Consider the following 18,910-nt stretch of genomic DNA (forward strand, 5'->3'; position numbering starts at 1 on the left):
TGTGTGGTGAAAAATTTTGTGTTTCACTCGGGGGTCGGGGGCAAATTTTGTTTAACCCTCGTGCTTTGAAACCCTCACAACGCTCAAGTTACCATTTTTCAGAAAGATTGCAATTTTGGAATCTTTCGATTGCTCGGGTATCAATATTAGGACGAGCGGTTAAACAACATCTTTGCCCCTTGTAAAACAAATAACTATAGTAATAATACAACGTATATAAAATAAGTAAGTTAACGTTAAGTAGGTAAAAGTCTATTTATCTGTATTAAATATTATATTTAGTTAACGTATTTAGTTTTAAGGATAATTGCCGTACCCTACCAGGGTGCCCTGCGACCCTTTTCCATTTGTAACATCTATTGTATTTATTGTACCACGAAAGTATTGGGCGTAGCCCGATGTACGTGACATGCTGTACGCAGGCGCCCTTATACGCAAAGCGTCGGGCGTAGCCCGACGTACGTGGCGCGCTGTACGCGTTCAGAAGCCGGGCGCCTTCGGCGCCCTCAAACTCAAAGCGTCGGGTGTAACCCGACGTACGTGGCGCGCTGTACCAGGTTCGAAGCCGGGCGCCTGCGGCGCCCTCATACTAAAAGAGTCGGGCATGGCCCGATGTATGTGGCGCGCTGCACGCGGTCCAAAGCTAGGCGACTTCGACTTTCTCATAATAAAAGAGTCGGGCGTAGCCCGACGTACGTGGCTCGCTGTACGCGTTCCAAAGCCGGGCGCCTTCGGCGCCCTCATACTAAAAGAGTCAGGTGTAGTCCGACGTAGGTATGTGGCGCGCTGCACGCGGTCCAAAGCCAGGCGACTTCGACTTTCTCATACAAAAATGTCAGGCGTAGCCCGACGTACGTGCATGCCACGCTGTATGCTTACCAAAGCCGGGCGCCGAAGGCACCCTCATAGTCAAACCTTCGGACATAACCCGACGTACGACGTACGCTTGCGAAAGTTGGGCGCCGAAGGCACCCTCATACTTAAAGCGTCGGGCTCGCACGTGGCGCGCTGTAGGTACGCGTTCCAAAGCCGGGCGCCTCCGGCGCCCTCATACTAAAAGTGTCGGGCGTTGCCCGACGTATGTGGCGCACTGCGCGCGGTCCAAAGCTAGGCGACTTCGACTTTCTCATACTAAAAGAGTCGGGCGTACCTAGTGGGACTACTACAAATCGCGCTCTAAAAAGTATGAAACAATAAGATAGAATTCTTATCAGAAATTATCATGCAGAAAATTATAAATGTTATAATTTTTTTAATAAAAAAATACAGTGTAAGGTAATTTACTATTTTTATATATTTAACTAGCAGCTTACTGACACAAACCGAATCCCACGCGGGCGGAGCCGCGGGCACAGCTAGTATAATAAAATTATAATATGTTTACTAGCTATTTGTGAGCACGTTTGGATAAAGATATAAGCAGCGTAAACAAAACTATAGTTCACCTGTGGTTTGACTGTCTACGTCACGGAATCATACTAAACCGCCTACGCGCCTGCTAGGTATACATAGTCAGCGACCTGTACAGAATATATTTCTGTTTGGATAAGTTATCCAGGGTGGCAGAAACTTTTGGCGCGTTATCTCATACGCATATGCTGACTGTACACGATCGGAAACGAGATTTGCGACCACGTGACCTTGCTAATTTCCGGCCGTGGTTTGCCTGCCAAGTTCAGGATGAGATTGGAGCTTTTTTCACAATTTAGATCAATACTCGAAAAAGCTGGCCCTGACGCTTATGAAAGTGAAAAACAGTAAAAAGCACCGATGTAGTCACTTCCTAATACAGTTCCTAAAGTACTCACCGCAGAAGGGTATTCCGTCAGGACTCCACCTCCCGTTGTCGCCGCAGACCCGCCTCGCGGGGCCTAGTAGCTCGAAGCCCCGCTCGCACGCGTACGTGGCGACGGAGCCCTCCTCGAGGGCCTCGTCGGAGAACGTCACGTGGGAGTGAGCGGGGGCGCCCGGGAACCTGCATGTTGCTGACGCGCCTGAGGACAAGGGGGACTGTTAGGAACAATTTTATTTACTGCAGAGGATCATTAAAGTCTACAATTTTGTGCCTAATTCCCACCCGACGGTGACAGGTTTGTCCACCAAACACAATAAAGGGATATTTGCCTGAGATCAATAAAAAATAATAAATTATTTCACACTATGCACGAAACGAAATAAACCACCAGCGTATTATCTAACTTATATCACTGAATGTTATTATCCCTTCTCCATAAAAATATACCCCGGCCGCGACATGAATATTGCCTAATAAAGAAATTCCCGGTCACTAAAAATTATATAGGCTAAAAATAAAACGTTATAGGTAGGGTTGCCAGATCGAAAGACGCTATTATCGGGAAACAATAGAAAATTTTTCGGGATTTTGGGACTTAAGGGAAAAAACATTCAAATTAAAGTAATTGTATTAAAACAACGATATTTTACATTATTGGCACTACGTCAGCTCGCTCGCTCGACAACAGTTCGGAGCTTGAAATTATTGTTTAAAAAAGTGCAGCTGTTTTTCGGGACAGTTAACACTTTGTCGGGAATCGGGAACACATGCTAAAAATCGGGAGAATCCCGCCAAATCCCGACCATCTGGCAACCCTAGTTATAGGGTGACTAGTATAGTTATTGCGTTACTTGCCACTACATAGTATTCTGCCACTCTTAACAATAAGTCTTCAATTGGCTTGTTTCTTTCTGATCCGTAAGAAATGGCCAGTTACTATGTAGTGGCACAGAATAAATAGTACTAGGTACAGAAGACTCACTCTCTAACAAAACGCGTCTGTCACGATCAGCACAAATATGGCCGCTAGGTGGCGACAGCGCCACGCGCAGCTTATGGCAAACACCAAAATTGGGGTCGAACGAATGGACTTTTAGCTACCTGTAGCAAAGTGACGAAATCGCGGAGTGAGCCACGCCTGGTAGTGGCCAATAATTACGGCAGTCACCCTATATCAAATATCTTGTGCGGTATTCATAGAGGTACAATAATATAGAGAATACATGGGGGAGAAGCCAAATGACCGAACGAGATGCACTTATGGAACTTTCAATAGGAGTAGCAGAGAAAGCGGTATTATTGCTTCTCCTTGTCACAGTCTCACTTTTTGTTTGTTCCCCACCAAAAATTTAGTATGGTTTATGGTGGGCAACAAATAACCCGACCGAATTACGTAGATTATTTTTGGTATATTGTCAGGAATGTTAAAACGTGTTTTCAATATAGTCGCTTTGCGTGTGTTTGTTCCTCACGGAGGCACGCGTATACCGTTTCTATAGGTTGCTACTTCTATGGCGGCATTACAATATTTCATGTTATCAAGCTGCGCGCAGTACTACTTATTGAGAGTATTGAGTCGCGCGCGATACAATAGAGTTATTCTAGATCGTGGAAAGAGTAACGTCGGGTACCTACCGTAGTGAAGTAAGCGACCATGTTATTACTCGTATGTTTATTCCATATCCATATAATTTATCAAACTCCTCCATTAAGAATTGATTTAGGCGCTTGAGTAAAAATATGGAAACAGTTGAAGAGCTACGGACAAACAAGTAGGGGAAAGTGACGCATGACGAATGCGCCAAAAACCAAATTCGATATGATCCATAGATCAGAGAAAGCGTGCATTCAGACTAGTGTTGGCTATGGGCCGAGTCTTTGTCGCGTTTCATATTTGTAGACTCGGCCATTAAGCTTGAGTGATCTAAAATACTAGCGACTCGCCCCGGCTTCGCACGGGTTAACAAATTACTTATACACTTAACCCTTCCTCAAGAATCAGCTGAAAACCGCATGGAAATTCAGGAGTTTTTGAGTTTATCACAAATAAATACACATACACACAAATAGGCAGACGCGGCGTAGCGGGGGACTTTGCGATTCGTTTTCTATGGAAAAACACCACGTGATCACCGATCAGCCGTGGCCCGGGCACTGTCCGGTCTAGCGTGAGTCATTCTTTTTGCCAATTTCTACCATTTTGAACATTTTACTTAGAAAAACTCTATCTATTTAACTACTGAACCCGCCCACAATATTTCACGGGAATCGGTAGAACAATGCGACCTGCAGATGAGAACATCCGGACATACGAAATTATGTTTGCCCAAGCTCAAACGGAGACCTTCGCTGACGCTCGGTCAAAAAGAAATTCCATACTTATTTGCCATTTCGTCACAAATTCCTAGTGTTGGGCTAAGCCTTAGATGGCATCACATACGTAAACACTAATCTCACGGGTCAAATGAAGAACGAAGAACTAAAAAACGTATTTTCCTTAATGACACACACTGAGCGCGCCCTCTATCGGTATTCGTCACTGCTTTCACTTCACACGCGATAAGGAAAATATACCGTATCAACTTTGTATAAGGTCTACATCAGATTGACTGAAGATGAACCTGCAGTCCTACAAAATCAGAGGGCCTACCGCGAATATCGAAGTTTGCAAATCGCAAACATCTTTCTCTGTCCTGTCACGGCGTTAGAGTGTGTGTTCAGATATGTTTGAACACCTCGGTCGTTCCGATATATCTGATGGCCACTGTACATAATTATCAGGTCAGAGAAGGTTTGAGAGGGGGGTGAGAAGGGATTTTAAGGCTACTGCTACAAAAATAATGTATTCCAATTTAAAATGGGGTTATAGTAATACGCATAATAAAAAAAATCGATCCAACAATCTTCCAAAATCACCTTTGTATGAAAAACCCTCTCACCCCAAATACGAGGCACTACGGGGTGAGGTGGGTTTTCCTCTTTATCGTCAAAGTTAGGAAATGGAACTACCCAAAATAAAATACAAACGTCCGAACCACTTATTATATACATCATTCAGTTTTCACACGTAAAAATAAAATTTTATCGAGGTTTGAAAGTCAAATTTCACCCAACTCACCCCATTTTACGGTACCTATATCAATCATTCCTATACCTATTAAATAAAAAAGGAATTAGTACAATTTATATTCTAACCCCCTTATTCCTAAACATTTACTAAAGTTGACAAGCCGATAACAATCTTTTGTCCCTTTCCATCATACCGATACGTCGGAAAGGGACAAATGATTATTATCGGCTTGTCAACTTTAGTAAATGTTTATGAATAGGGGGGTAAGTTTGTAGGCCATGAGGGCGTTGCCCTCTTTATTTATGTATTACTAGCTGTGCCCGCGGCTCCGCCCGCGTAGAATTCGGTTTGTGTCAGTAAGCTGCTAAATATATAAAAAATTGTAAATTACATTACGCTGTATTTTTTATTCAAAAAATTATAACATTTATAATTTCCTGCATGATAATTTCTTAAAATAATTCTATCTTATTGTTTCATACTTTTTAGAGCGCGATTTGTAGTAGTCCAACTACGCCCGACGCTTTTAGAATGAGAAAGTCGAAGTCGCTTAGCTTTGGACCGCAGCAAGCGCGCCACGTGCGTCGGGCTTAGCCCGATGCTTTGAGTATGAAGGTACCTTCGGCTCCCGACTTTGGCAAGCGTACAGCGTGTCACGTACGTCGGGTTACGCCCGACGCTTTGAGTATGAGGGAGGCGCCCGGCTTTGGAACGCGTACAGCGTATTACGTACGTCAGTCTACGCCCGACACTTTTAGTATGATGGCGCCGAAGGCGCCCGGCTTTGGAACGCGTACAGCGTATTACGTACGTCGGTCTACGCCCGACACTTTTAGTATGATGGCGCCGAAGGCGCCCGGCTTTGGAACGCGTACAGCGTGCCACGTGCGTCGGGCGTAGCCCGACGCTTTGAGTATGAGGGTGCCTTCGGCGCCCAACTTTGGCAAGCGTACAGCGTGTCACGTACGTCGGGCTACGCCCGACTCTTTTAGTATGAGGGCGCCGAAGACGACCAGCTTTGAAACGCGTACGTTACGCCCGACGCACTGAGTATGAGGGCGCCGGAGGCGCCCGGCTTTGGAATGCGTACAGCGTGTCACGTACGTCGGTCTACGCCTGACTTTTAGTATGAGGGCGCCGAAGGCGCCCTGCTTTGGAACGCGTACAGCGTGTCAGCACGTACGTCGGTCTACTCCCGACGCTTTGAGTATGAGGGCGCCGAAGGCGCCCGGCTTTGGAACACGCACGGTGTGTCAAGTACATCGGTCTACGCCCGACTCTTTGAGTTTGAGGGCACTGAAGGCGCCCGGCTTTGGTAACCATACAGCGTGTCACGTACGTCTCTTTTAGTATGAGAAAGTCAAATTCGCCTGGCTTTGGACCGCGTACAGCGCGCCACTTAGTAGGTAAATTGAGTGCAGTTCATTGCCGCATCACAGCTGAGAATGGAAATCAGTCACATTATTTTATCTCGATAATTGACAGTGCCGCAGCAGTAATGTTGCAACAGAGTACCTAATGCTGCTGCAGTCGCCACCCGAATGTCACCTTTATCATATCTTAGGTCAGAATGTAATTTAAAATTTTTCGATATAAAAACGCAATTTGATAGACGGTTGTACATTTTTACTTTTAGTATGGAAATCAGTCACATCATTTTATCACGAAAATTGACAGTGCTGCAGCAGTAACGTTGTAACAGAGTAATGCTGCTGTAGTCGCCACCCGAACGTCACCTTTATCATATCTTAGAAAGTGATTGAAAACGCGAGCGAAGCGAGCGCGAAATTTTTTAGATATAAAAACGCAATATGATAGACAGTTGTACATTTTTACTTTTAGAATGGAAATCGGTCACATCATTTTATGACGAAAATTGACAGTAACGTTGCAACAGAGTAATGCTGCTGCAGTCGCCACCCGAATGTCACCTTTATCATAACTTAGAAAGATATTAAAAACGCGAGCGAAGCGAGCGCGAAAATTTTTCGATATACGCAATTTTACTTTTAGTCCCAACCAGGCGCGAATCCAGGATTTCATACAAAGAAGGGATGGGACAGTTTTCTACCAGCCTAGCTTCGCATAGGGCTCGATATTTAAGGATTTCAGCGATGTTGTTTTCATGCATAAAAGATGCAAGAAAGCAGAGCTTGGAATTGACCAAGAGAATTGAATTGGCAAAGTGTGAGCAAGGCAGTAGGCCCAGCTGCGAAAGAGGAAAGCTTGGATCCATGCCCAAGTGTAATTAAGGCAGAAGATCAACTTTGCCGTAAGGCAGAAGGCCTCGCATAAGACCTAACGCCGAACCGCAAAAGAGTGAGAGAGAGTGAAACCCAGATAAATAAATATATACCTACATACAAACACGAACTCTGAAAACACAATACACTCTCTCTCACTTTTTTTGGGTAGTCGTGAAAAAGATGTCACTGTGCAATGAGGGGTAATTAATTTACTGTCGTTTAATTTTGTTGTATATTATTAAATCGACATAATTATTCAATTAAATTTGTTGATGTCCGTAGTACTCATCTAAACTTAGGGTCTCCCCAAATATATCGACGCGCATTCGGCAAAAGCCGATAGGAAAAAGCTTTATGTCCGCGCAATAAGAGCGAAAAACCGGTCGTCGTCGGCCGTCGCGAGCCGAGCCAAACGACGACTTTTTCGCTCTTATTGCGCGGACATAAAGCTTTTTCCTATCGTATTTTGCCGATTCCGCGTCGACATATCTAGGGGAACCCTTAGAGTTTATTTGGCAATAACCTTCCTCGGTGGCTATTCATGTCACTACGTATTAAATTCAGCGCCATCTGTTAGTTTACCAGGGTACTCAATAGTGGTAGCACATATTTGAAAAAAGTTTGCCCCTCCTTCCTAAGTAGCGCCATAAGATTCAGGGGCAAACTTGAATCAAGCGAGTGTTGTGGCGACCCCCCCTTTTAAGGGTTGAATTTTTATAGCCTATAACCTGGCCGGAGATTTTTTGGATAGATTAGTAAAGTTTTCATCAAAATCCGTTCAGCCGTTTTCACGTGATGCGCGTTCAAATAAACAGACAAACAGATAAACAGATAAACAGATAAACAGACAAACAGACAAAAATTCTAAAAACTGTTGGAATGTGTTCTGTTATCGATTCTAAGTATCCCCAGCCAACTTTTTTTCAAATATCTTCCATGTACAGACTTTCTACCCTCTACAGCTTTATTATATGTATAGATACATACATAGATGAGTATAGGTAGGTACATTATTTACATGGTAAATGTGTTTATTATTTAAATTAAATGGTTGTTATATAGCTCTTTATAAGGCACTTGCGTAGACCTTAGACCTCAGGGGAAAGCCTAGAACTACTTTAGGATTCTCTCTACGACCTAGTACTGCCGGTGACACTAGCTATCACGGTTCGTGAGCATTTGTTGTTATATAGCGGCAACAGAAATACATCATCTGTAAAAATTTCAACTATATGTATCTATCACGGTTCATGAGATACAGCCTGGTGACAGACAGACGGACAGACGGAGGGGCAGACGGACAGACGGACGGCGGAGTCTTAGTAATAGGGTCCCGTTTTAACCCTTTGGGTCCGAAACCCTAAAAACGATACAATTCGAAGGGAAAATGTCGCTAGTACTGGTTTTACAAAAAAGGTGATTCATTGTACCCCTTTCTCCCATACAGTCTACCCGGCTTTTTTAAAAGCTTTTGTTTAACTTGCCCTCTTTTAGTATGTGTGTATGGTTAGTTAGTGTGGGTCAAACCCTGGAAGCTAAAGACCCACTTCCTGATTGAGCTGAATATTTTGTATAGGTACATATAAATCGGATGACAATGGGATATTATGATGACATGGTGCCGATCTGGATGACTGGAGACAAGAGGTGGCCATGGGAACTTCGTGAAACAACGCAAACTACTTGCGTTTGGGCTTGTTAGACTTGTCTCGAGGAGTATTAGTTGCCTGTGCGCTGTGGACAGACAACAATCCACATCTCACCCCAACAAGAGGACTTGGTCTTTTCTTTAGTCCACACCAAGTTAGCCTCATGCGGATTGGAGACTTTTACAGGATGTGTCTCTATTCCCGGCAATATTTTGCGATGTGAACACGATGTGAATATATACGTCATACTGAGCAATTTCTACTACGGGACCAACCACGAAATCAGAAAAAAAGCTGTTTCTGATTCGGTCAAATTGTGTTTTAAAAACAACTCATATATTGCCTCTCTCACAATAAAGTGACAACTGCAAAATACCTACAATTCCGTTCTACCAATAACAACAACTCTAATGCACTCCCCATCACAACCTTCCTCAATCTAAACCTTATCCCTTCGCCCTAGAGTCGCAAACTGCGTCAGATACTAAACCGACGGCATATTAAACTGGTTGAGGTCATCACTACGCTTTCTTAACGATGTAATCGCCCCGACTAAACGCATAAATATGTGAACAGTTTGTGACTTTAACTCAATGGATTATAGTCCAAGGTTGTGTACATATTTATGGCAAAGGTGTACGTTCGGAATTAAATACGAGAAGCTCGTTTCAGAGAAAGGTCGTTTTGTACATCATAGCTGCATAAATATCTAAGCGGATGTACCTAGTAGCAAAATAATCGTCAAACGTTAAAGTAGATAAATATGTTTATTAAAATGTGCTTTATGTGAAAACCTACAAGCTTTTATAGCTTACCGTGCCTACTTTTCTCTCAACAGGCAGCGAGTACCTTAAGGATGACTCACGCTAGACCGGGCCGTACCCGGGCCGAGGCCTCCGACAAGTCATTTTCTTTCAAGTGGTGCTTTCTAAAGCGAAGCACCGGAAGCTCCGGCCCGGCCCCGGCATGGTCTATCGACTCATCCTAATAATGACCTACGAACTGCCTCAGTTAAACGTCCCTATAATCGCAGCCACAAGTTTTTCCACAATATTCGTAGGTACGCAATTTGGCAGGTGAAAGTGAGATTATAAGTATTTTCACTGGCACGGGAAATGGCTTCCTTGGTTAGTTATGTTAATTCTAACGAACAGATTAACTCATTCTTTAAGTGGTCAAAATGGTAAGTCAGTTCAAACCACAGGTTTGAACTTAAAATGATGCTTAAAGTGACATTCCATTTCCAACTGCAGCTGCAATACTAATACAGTAAAATTATACATTTTGCGTTTGCGTCAAATCCGGTAGTTCTGATTTTTTGCAGGCTTGTTTATGATGTTGGCCCAATGAATAATCCAAGTTTGTGACCTCGAGCGCCGAACGCAACTTTGTCAAAAATCGAATAAACCGCATTTTTTTTAGATTTGGGTGATTATAACCCTAAAGTACTAGTTTTTGATAGTAACTTCCTAGGGCGTTTTTAAAGTAGACTAAATTTGCTACAATAAGACACTAGAATTGTCTCTGTACATCTAATATTTTCCGAGATAAAGCCTTTCAAAATTTTATAATTTTACATCAGTTCTTGGCTATAATATAAGGGTCAGATTAGCAATGCACGCACGAGAACTTTCGAAAGTTGCGAAACTTTCCACATGAGAAATTCTCGGTAACTTCTGAGAATGTTCTCAAGAACGAGAATTTATTTATTTATCGTAGTTTATAACATGAATATTCACGATAGTTTAGGTGTAGTCCTTACCCCCAGAAAATTCCGACTTTTGGTCGTCCGCTTCCGATCAGAAAAATGTATGACGGCCCGGCCAAACGGTCAAACTTAGGTGGGGGGTGCTCGACCAAATGTCATAGAGGGACCCTGGCAGTTTTTGACGCCGCCATTTTTTTTCAATATGGCCGACTTTTTTTTTAACTTTTTGAATTTTGTCCTAGCGCGCTGAAATTTTGGTCACGGAATCTCGAGGTCCCCTAGATACCTATGAAAAAATTTTTTTTGGAAAAATGCTACAATTGCGGGAAAACTGGCCACTTTTATTTTGTATGGCAACTTTTAAACGGTGCGTGATAGGTGGGGGGTGCTCGACCAAATGTCATAGAGGGCCCCGAGACAAAACAAACTGCATTAAAAAAAAAAAAATAGCTGACTTTTTTTTTAATTTTTTCAATTTGGTCCGAGCGCGCTGAGATTTGGCATGGCGGGAGATAGAGGCCTCTAGATTCTAATGAAACTAAAAAAATATTTTGGAAAAATTTGTCGAAAGTCGAAATGTTCTCTGATATAAAGTGAGAATTTAAGCAACTTATTGGTAAATTTATCACATCAACAAAATAGCTAACTGTAATAGACAGTAATATATGCATAATAACATTTAGTTTTATGTTATGCCTATTTAAACTTTATTTCAAGTATATTCTCTTGTTTAAACAATAATTTCCATGTTGCAGGAATGTTCTGAGAACATTCTCGAGAACGTTTCCGCTTTTTGGGAATGTTCTGCAATTTGTACATTGCTAGGTCAGATAGGTAATTTATATGGAATTCATCACCGCCACGTTCTACAAAATATTTATATTTTTCTATGGAAATTGACAATGACAGCGACGCGTTTCCATAGTAAAATGAACAGTATTGCAGCTGCAGTTGGAAATGGAATGTCACTCTTACGCTTAAAGGATGATTCACGCTAGACCGGGCCAAGGCATCCGATATGTAATTTTCTAGGACGGCTGATCGGTGATCACGTGGTGCTTTCCATAGAAAACGAAGCGCCGGAAGCTGCGGCCCGGCCCCGGCCCGGTCTATAGTGAGTCATCCTTTAATCCCGTTAGCATGAGGAGCTCTACAAACCATACCAACGAGGATGGGCAGATTTGTATGGACACTGGCCCATGAACCTATAAGAATAAGTGACATACCATCGGAAAGGTTTTTTTATTATACTCTATATTTTTGTATGTCAAATAGCTGTTTAAATAGTTATACACGATACAAGTGCGAAAAAGAGGAAATTCGAAACGAGTGGCGATAAATTAAAACACGACCGAAGGGAGTGTTTTAAATTGACACGAGTTGCGAATTACCTATTCGCACGTGTATCGTACAACGTTTTACAGTACATATGGCCCTTTAAACTTTTGACATCGCACGAAAAGTGCTATTTTACGCACTAGTGCGGAAAAATAGGATCATATGTACTGTAAAAAAATTTACAATTAAAAACGTAAGAAAACGAATAAAAAACTAAAATATTATAACACAAAATAATCGACAGTAACAAAACCTTCATGATCTGCGACACAGGAACTTAGTATCGAAAAAAAAAACTATACAGTCACGTTTCAACTCACACTACTTTCTGCGGCGATAACTTTTTTCGCACAAAGATTTGGGATTACCTGCCATTGCCATAGCAAAAGTTTTAGAACTTAGAATAAGCTATCCAGTGACATATAACTTGTCCTTATTGGTCAACAGGCCAATTAGCCCACCCTCCTTTTATCCATGTGTAACGAAAAACAAGCCTAAGTAAAGGTTGTCTGGAAGAGATCGCTTTTTAGGGTTCCGTAGCCATATGGCAAAAAACGGAACCCTTATGGATTCGTGATGTCTGTCTGTCTGTCCGTCCATATGTCAGAGCCACTTTTTTCCGAAACTATAAGAACTGTACTGTTGAAACTTGGTAAGTAGATGTATTCTGTGAACCGCATTAAGATTTTCACACAAAAATAGAAAAAAAAACAATACATTCTGAGGGTTCCCCATAGTTAGAACTGAAACTCAATTTTTAGGGTTCCGTTGCCAATTGGCAAAAAACGGAACCCTTATAGATTCGTCATGTCTGTCCGTCTGGCCGTGTATGTCACAGCCACTTTTTTCCGAAACTATAAGAAGTATCTAAAATAAATCTAAAACAAATATATGATGTTGCCATGCAAACTTCCACCGAAAATTGGTTTGGGCGACATCTGGTAAGTTGTTTTTTTTTAATACGTCATAAATCGTAAACCGCAATTATATTATGTTACTCGCTGGTACGGAACCCTTCATGGGCGAGTCCGACTCGCACTTGGCCGCTTTTTTTTAATCAAAACCATACGTGTGGGGTATCTATGGATAGGTCTTCAAAAATGATATTGAGATTTCTAAAATCATTTTTTTCTAAACTGAAAAGTTTGCGCGTGAGACTCTTCCAAAATGGTAAAATGTGTCCCCCCCCCCCCTCCCCACCACCCTGTAATGTAACTACCATGCAAACTTCCAACGAAAATTATTGTAAAATCTCATAATCTGTACACTGGTGAGGATGGGCAATACCCAGTCACCCAAATATAACCCGTGCGAAGCGATAATCTCATAATCTGTACACTGGTGAGGATGGGCAATACCCAGTCACCCAAATATAACCCGTGCGAAGCGATAATCTCATAAGATGTACACTGGTGAGGATGGGCAATACCCAGTCACCCAAATATCATCAATCTGAATTCTGAATTCCAACCCGACCAATAACAATCGTCTTGATTTCGTATTCAAGTAACAGTTATTAACTTATTATATTCGGACATATATTACTCTTAAGAGTAACCATCAATGGACCTTAAGTCGTAGCAGTAAGGTTTAAGATCGGAAAAAATACACAAAATGTCTTAAGGGCCTTTTATAATAGTTTGTGGGACGTTGTAAACGGGCCGTTTGGCTGACTCATCGCGACCAGAGACCAGCAATGATAGAGGTTGTTACTGAAAGACGTGCGCCGTGGTAAGACCTAGGATTTACTATATCGGTGTTGGTAAAAGCCCGGAGTAAACTAGTAAGATTTAACATTTCGGGCTATTACCGATCGGCATCAGTAAAAACTAGGATTTACCGGTAATACCTAAGTTTTGTCGTACTTGGGGCTTTTACAGTAACATATATATATAATTTTAATTGGTTTTCGATTTTTGGAGCATTTAAAGTAGGCACATTTTACTGTAGACGAAGGCCCGCTAAGCCGCTGCCTTAACAGGCAACTATCGATGTTGTAAGGCAAAAATTACCGCCCTATGGTAACAATAACAATGACTTTTAACTGAATGTCAAAGTGATAGGTTTCAATTTCTCGCTGTTTCTTACACTCTTATGAAACAAGTAGACTTTTGACACACGGTTAAGAAAAACATAGAATTCTCATGTCCAACCAAAACTATGGCATCATTCTACAGTGCACCAGTTAACAGTCTTTATTCTGAACGTGTCTCCCCGACCCACTGTTCCGTATACGATACACCTGTTTGCCGCGGGCTATAGAAAGTATTCGTACACTATACATAAAAAAGGTATGGACAATTTTATGAATTGAATGTGTTTTTATGCGCATTTTTGACACGTTTTGTATACAGTGGGAATTGGCACGCAGAACTTTAGCTGGGGGCCGATTTGACTTGTCACATTGACGGTCGACATCCATAACATTGCATTTACATTTTAATCTCTGTAAACAGCTTTTTGTTCTTATTTGTTTTTACCTAAAAGTTACTGCCCATAACACAATGCCTTGTTGAACTTATTGTGGGGCTATTTAGTGTGTGTGTGAAAGTCCTAAGTATACTCATACACATTTTTAGGGTTCCGTAGCCAAATTCGTTTTACGTACGTTAATTTATTCTGTGGTCCAGCTATCTGTTTACTAAAAGCAACTGATGAACAACGCACACATTTTGATACTGGGGCAATCATTATACATTTGATGGATGGCATTTATTAAAGGCATATGTACCAATGCTGGCTCGGACCAATGAGTTTTTCTGAGTTTTTCGGAACTTATGTACGGAATATCATTTGATATTTACCACTAGCCTTTCGGTGAATCGTGATGAAACCTGCATACATCTGCGAAGAAATTCAAAGGTGTATGCGAAGTTCCCCTATCCGCATTGGGCTAGCGTGGGGACGATAGCCCAAGCCATCTCGCGCTTGAGAGGAGGCCTGTGCCCAGCAGTGGGACGTATATAGGCTGAATTATTATTATTATTTTTATGTGCACAGATAGCTTGGTTTGATTGTATACGTCTTGAGACTGCACGGTACCTAAATGTAAGCACATACAGTCGCCATCTGATATATAGGAGCAGCTAAGGTGCTCACAAATATCTGAGCACGCCTCTATTGTCAAGGCGATAGAGCGCGCGTTCAGATATTGAGAACACCTTGGCCGCTCCGATATATCTGATGGCGACTGTACGCATCGCTCGAACGGTATCACACGGGCGATCGCTTGCGCAAGTGATTTCTAGGGGAAGTTGCAACCGATTCTTTTTAGGTCATTATTTACGGTTCTGAGCGCGCTGGAGGCCATTTTTAGGGTTCCGTAGTCAACTAGGAACCGTTTTAGTTTCGCCATGTATGTCTGTCCGTCTGTCCGTCCGCGGCTTTGCTTGGTGATCCTCAGTGCTAGAAAGCTGCAATTTGGCATTGATATATAAATCAATAACGCGGCCACCGAGGGCTCCGTACTTTTTAGTACCTTATGGTTATAGCGACAACAGAAATACTTACATCATCTGTGAAAACTTCAACTGTTTAGCTATCACGGTTTATGAGATACAGCCTGGTGACAGACAGAAGGACAGAAAAACAGTGGAGTCTTAGTAATAGGGTCCCGTTTCTACCCTTTGGGTACGGAACCCTAAAAATGAACTGTCACTAGGACCATGATTCGCCGCAAGACGTTGTAGGTATGGGTTGAACTTATTTATGAAAAGCATCAACATCATGGGTAGGATTTTCATTTAAGTACTCTACAGGCTTTTACTGGACTCTCATCTATACTAGTCATATCTTATTCCCAGTGTTACTACTAAACGGGAAGTACCTAATTAAATGATCTACCGTTTTTAAAACTGATCTGCAAATAATTGCCATTAAATCATTTGGACAGCATACAAATATTTAGCTGACAATAAATAAAAATCTATTTATTTATTGTACCAAGGATGCTGGCGGCATTTCCTCGCTGTATCGCAATGATGATACGTTGTGCGAGGAAGCCGCCAGCTCATCGGTCACCAGTTACTACTTATTAGTTCAATATCCACCATACAAAATTATAGCCAAGGAAATTAGAATCTAGTTGCACATATTTTCAATTGGGTGGAATTTCATTTGTTCGAAAATTTTACGAGACAAATGAAATGCTACCGACTTTGTTTTTAAGAAATGAAACATGATATTCCATCGATACCATACTTACCTAAGGCCTGAGTTACACTTGTAAGTTTTACTTACGTAAGTAGGGACACGGCTATACTACAGAATGAGAGATGAATATCGTTATCTCATTCTAACAAATACCTTTGTCCCTACTTACGTAAGTAAAACTTACAAGTGTAATTCAGGCCTAAATAAAGAAAGAGTGGTAAGATTTTGTTTGATATTGTACAATTTAATCTTTGCTTCGGGTTAGTGTGGTGAAAAATTTTGTTTCACTCGGGGGCAAATTTTGTTTAACCCTCGTGCTTTGAAACCCTCGCAACGCTCAAGATTCCATTTTTAATTACGGAATCTTTCGCTTGCTCGTGTGTCAATATTAGCACGAGCGGTTAAACAACAACTTTGCCCCTTGTAAAACAAATAACTATTTTTGGCCACATCTATTTAGCTCGAAACACACTCACCATTACGTTTTACGCCTTATACCAATGTATTTATTAAAGTGTAAAACCGTTTAAATTTGACATTATTAAGAGTAAAATAAATTTAACTAATGTTATACCTTAAGTCTTACGCATTAACGTTTAAAATAGTGAACAGACGACGGCCGAATTCGGCAACGCAAGTAAAAGTAGAGAAAGTGCTAATTAGTCGCGGTTACGACACACGTCATTTACCTGTTTGTATGGCATGGTATGGCCATACATGATATGACAGTTCTCACGTCATACGTCTGAAGAGTATTAATATACAGTGTAAACTCTATGTAATGACACTTAAGGGACTGCGCATTTTTCAACGTTATACAGGGTGATTGGAAATTCGCCGTATTCCTTGAAAGGGGTTATTCTATGGGTCATTTGCAATGATTTAAGTCCAGTCAACCAGGGGTCGTAACTGATTGGTTTTCAAGTTATTTGAGTTTTTTTGTTTAAAAAACCCGCATTTCGATTAACAAGTGGTAATTGTGAAAAAACTACTCAAATTTGGAATTGAAATAAGCATTCATCTAATAGCCAATAAACTACTGATTACGTGAGATCCAAAAAGATTGCCAAAAATTCCAAAAAAAAAGGATTTGATGTCACAATTTTTTGTAATTTTCTCCAAACTTTGTAAGATTTTAAGGCATTACTTTAAAAAAACGTATGACAATTTGCGTATAAAATACAGAAATGAGTTCCTCAGTTCTTCAGCTTTCCATAAAAGTACAAATGTCGACATTATCTCCTAAACTTTTTAAAATATTAACTCCTAACTCTAACTCCTTTGGAAATTTTCATGGAAATTTTGGGAAGTTTGGCAATGTTTTTTTATTATATTAGTAGAGAGTGGTTGTTAAATGGAGTGAAATAACAAGCTAATCTTACTATTCTAAATATTATAATGTATCTAATATACTTAGGACACATTTTGCACACAAACACACAAAAAAAATATTTTTGAGTTTCAGTTCGAAGTATGGGGAACCTCCAAAATGTATTGCTTTTTTTCTATTTTTGTGTGAAAATCTTAATGCGGTTCACAGAATACATCTACTAACCGAGTTTCAACAGTATAGTTCTTATAGTTTCGGAAAAAAGTGGCTGTGACATACGGACGGACAGACAGACAGACATGACGAATCCATAAGGGTTCCGTTTTTTGCCATTTGGCTACGGAACCCTAAAAACAACAAAACAGCAACCCTAAAAACGTACACAGCTGCAGTTTTTATCAATTTCGGCAACAGAAAGTACTACTTAATGATGTATTATGCCGTATTGTTGTCGTTAAATAGAGTGAGCGTGACGCTATATAGAGTGTATTAAGGCCCCAGTACACAATGGGCCATTGCCGGCCACTACAAGGGACGCAGCCATGCGGTAGAATGAGATAGCAATATCACTTGCTCCCTCTAACGCATAAATGCGTCCCTTGGAATGGCCGGCGATGGCCCATCGTGTACTGGGGCCTTTACTGTATAGAAAACGTGGTAAACTAACCAAAGTCAAGCAATTTCGTTTTGTCGTTAAATCGAGTGACGTTATAAAGAGTTTACACATAGAATAAATCTCTGGGAGAACAAGCTTTCTTCGCAAAACATTAAAAAAAAACTCAAAAATGCGCGCAACCTAACCTACATCCAGTTTATAAATACGGTAAAAACCTCTTTCTACCAAATATTCTAAATTTGGACCCGTCAGAATGCGAAAATGTTTTATTAAATACTAACGGCACAGAGCATAGAACGAGCATCGAATTCTGGACCGTTCGGAAACCGGTGCCGTCCCGGTACCGTTATAGTAAAACCAAACACTCGGTGCGCGCGAATACGTAGTGTGCTCTCTGTCATACCTACCTACGGCGATTATGTGAGACAGAGACTTACACTACGTATTCGTGTGCAGCGAGTGTTCGATTTAACTATATACTGCAAAACGTAATTCAAGACCAAAAAAAGTAAGAAATGTTGCCACTTTTTTACTAGCGCGTCTTGTATCTATGTACGAATAAGTAAATAAAAGTACTTTTTTAAATAGTAGGAGTAAAATTACTTATGAATAAATTATCTTAGCGTGATTATTTATCAAAAGGAATTTACTATTTTACAAACAAATGATTGCAGTGGCAACATTGTCTTACTTTTTTGGTCTTGAATTACATTTTGCAGTATAGTCGGAATCAGTTCGCGCAATCACTACGTGCGGGCTACGGAAACGAAGTATAGTTAGTTTTCTTAGCATTAGCAAAAAGGTAAACAATCTTAAAGTGTGTTTTTATTGAAAAACATCGTTGAAAAAATAAGTCACGGCAAATATAAATCTTATAAATGATTATGAATATCATTCATAATCATAATTACTGATTAATAAACAACATTTTATTAGGAAAAACGTCGTGAGGAAACCGAACTAATCCCAATAATGCCTAGTTTCCCCTCTGGGTTGGAAGGTCAGA

General features: G+C 41.0%; 1 protein-coding gene across 1 annotated transcript in view; it reads right to left on the reverse strand.

Moving 5' to 3' along the window:
• Positions 1 to 18,910, reverse strand: part of LOC134678730 (CUB and sushi domain-containing protein 3) — a 105,406-nt gene that overhangs the window by 75,220 nt on the left and 11,276 nt on the right. The window contains exon 2 of the mRNA XM_063537402.1: positions 1,809 to 1,994. Within this exon, the coding sequence (XP_063393472.1) occupies positions 1,809 to 1,994 (186 nt within the window). The remainder of the gene's footprint in view (positions 1 to 1,808; positions 1,995 to 18,910) is intronic.

Source organism: Cydia fagiglandana, chromosome Z, assembly GCF_963556715.1.
Source record: "Cydia fagiglandana chromosome Z, ilCydFagi1.1, whole genome shotgun sequence".
NCBI classification, from domain to species: domain Eukaryota; kingdom Metazoa; phylum Arthropoda; class Insecta; order Lepidoptera; family Tortricidae; genus Cydia; species Cydia fagiglandana.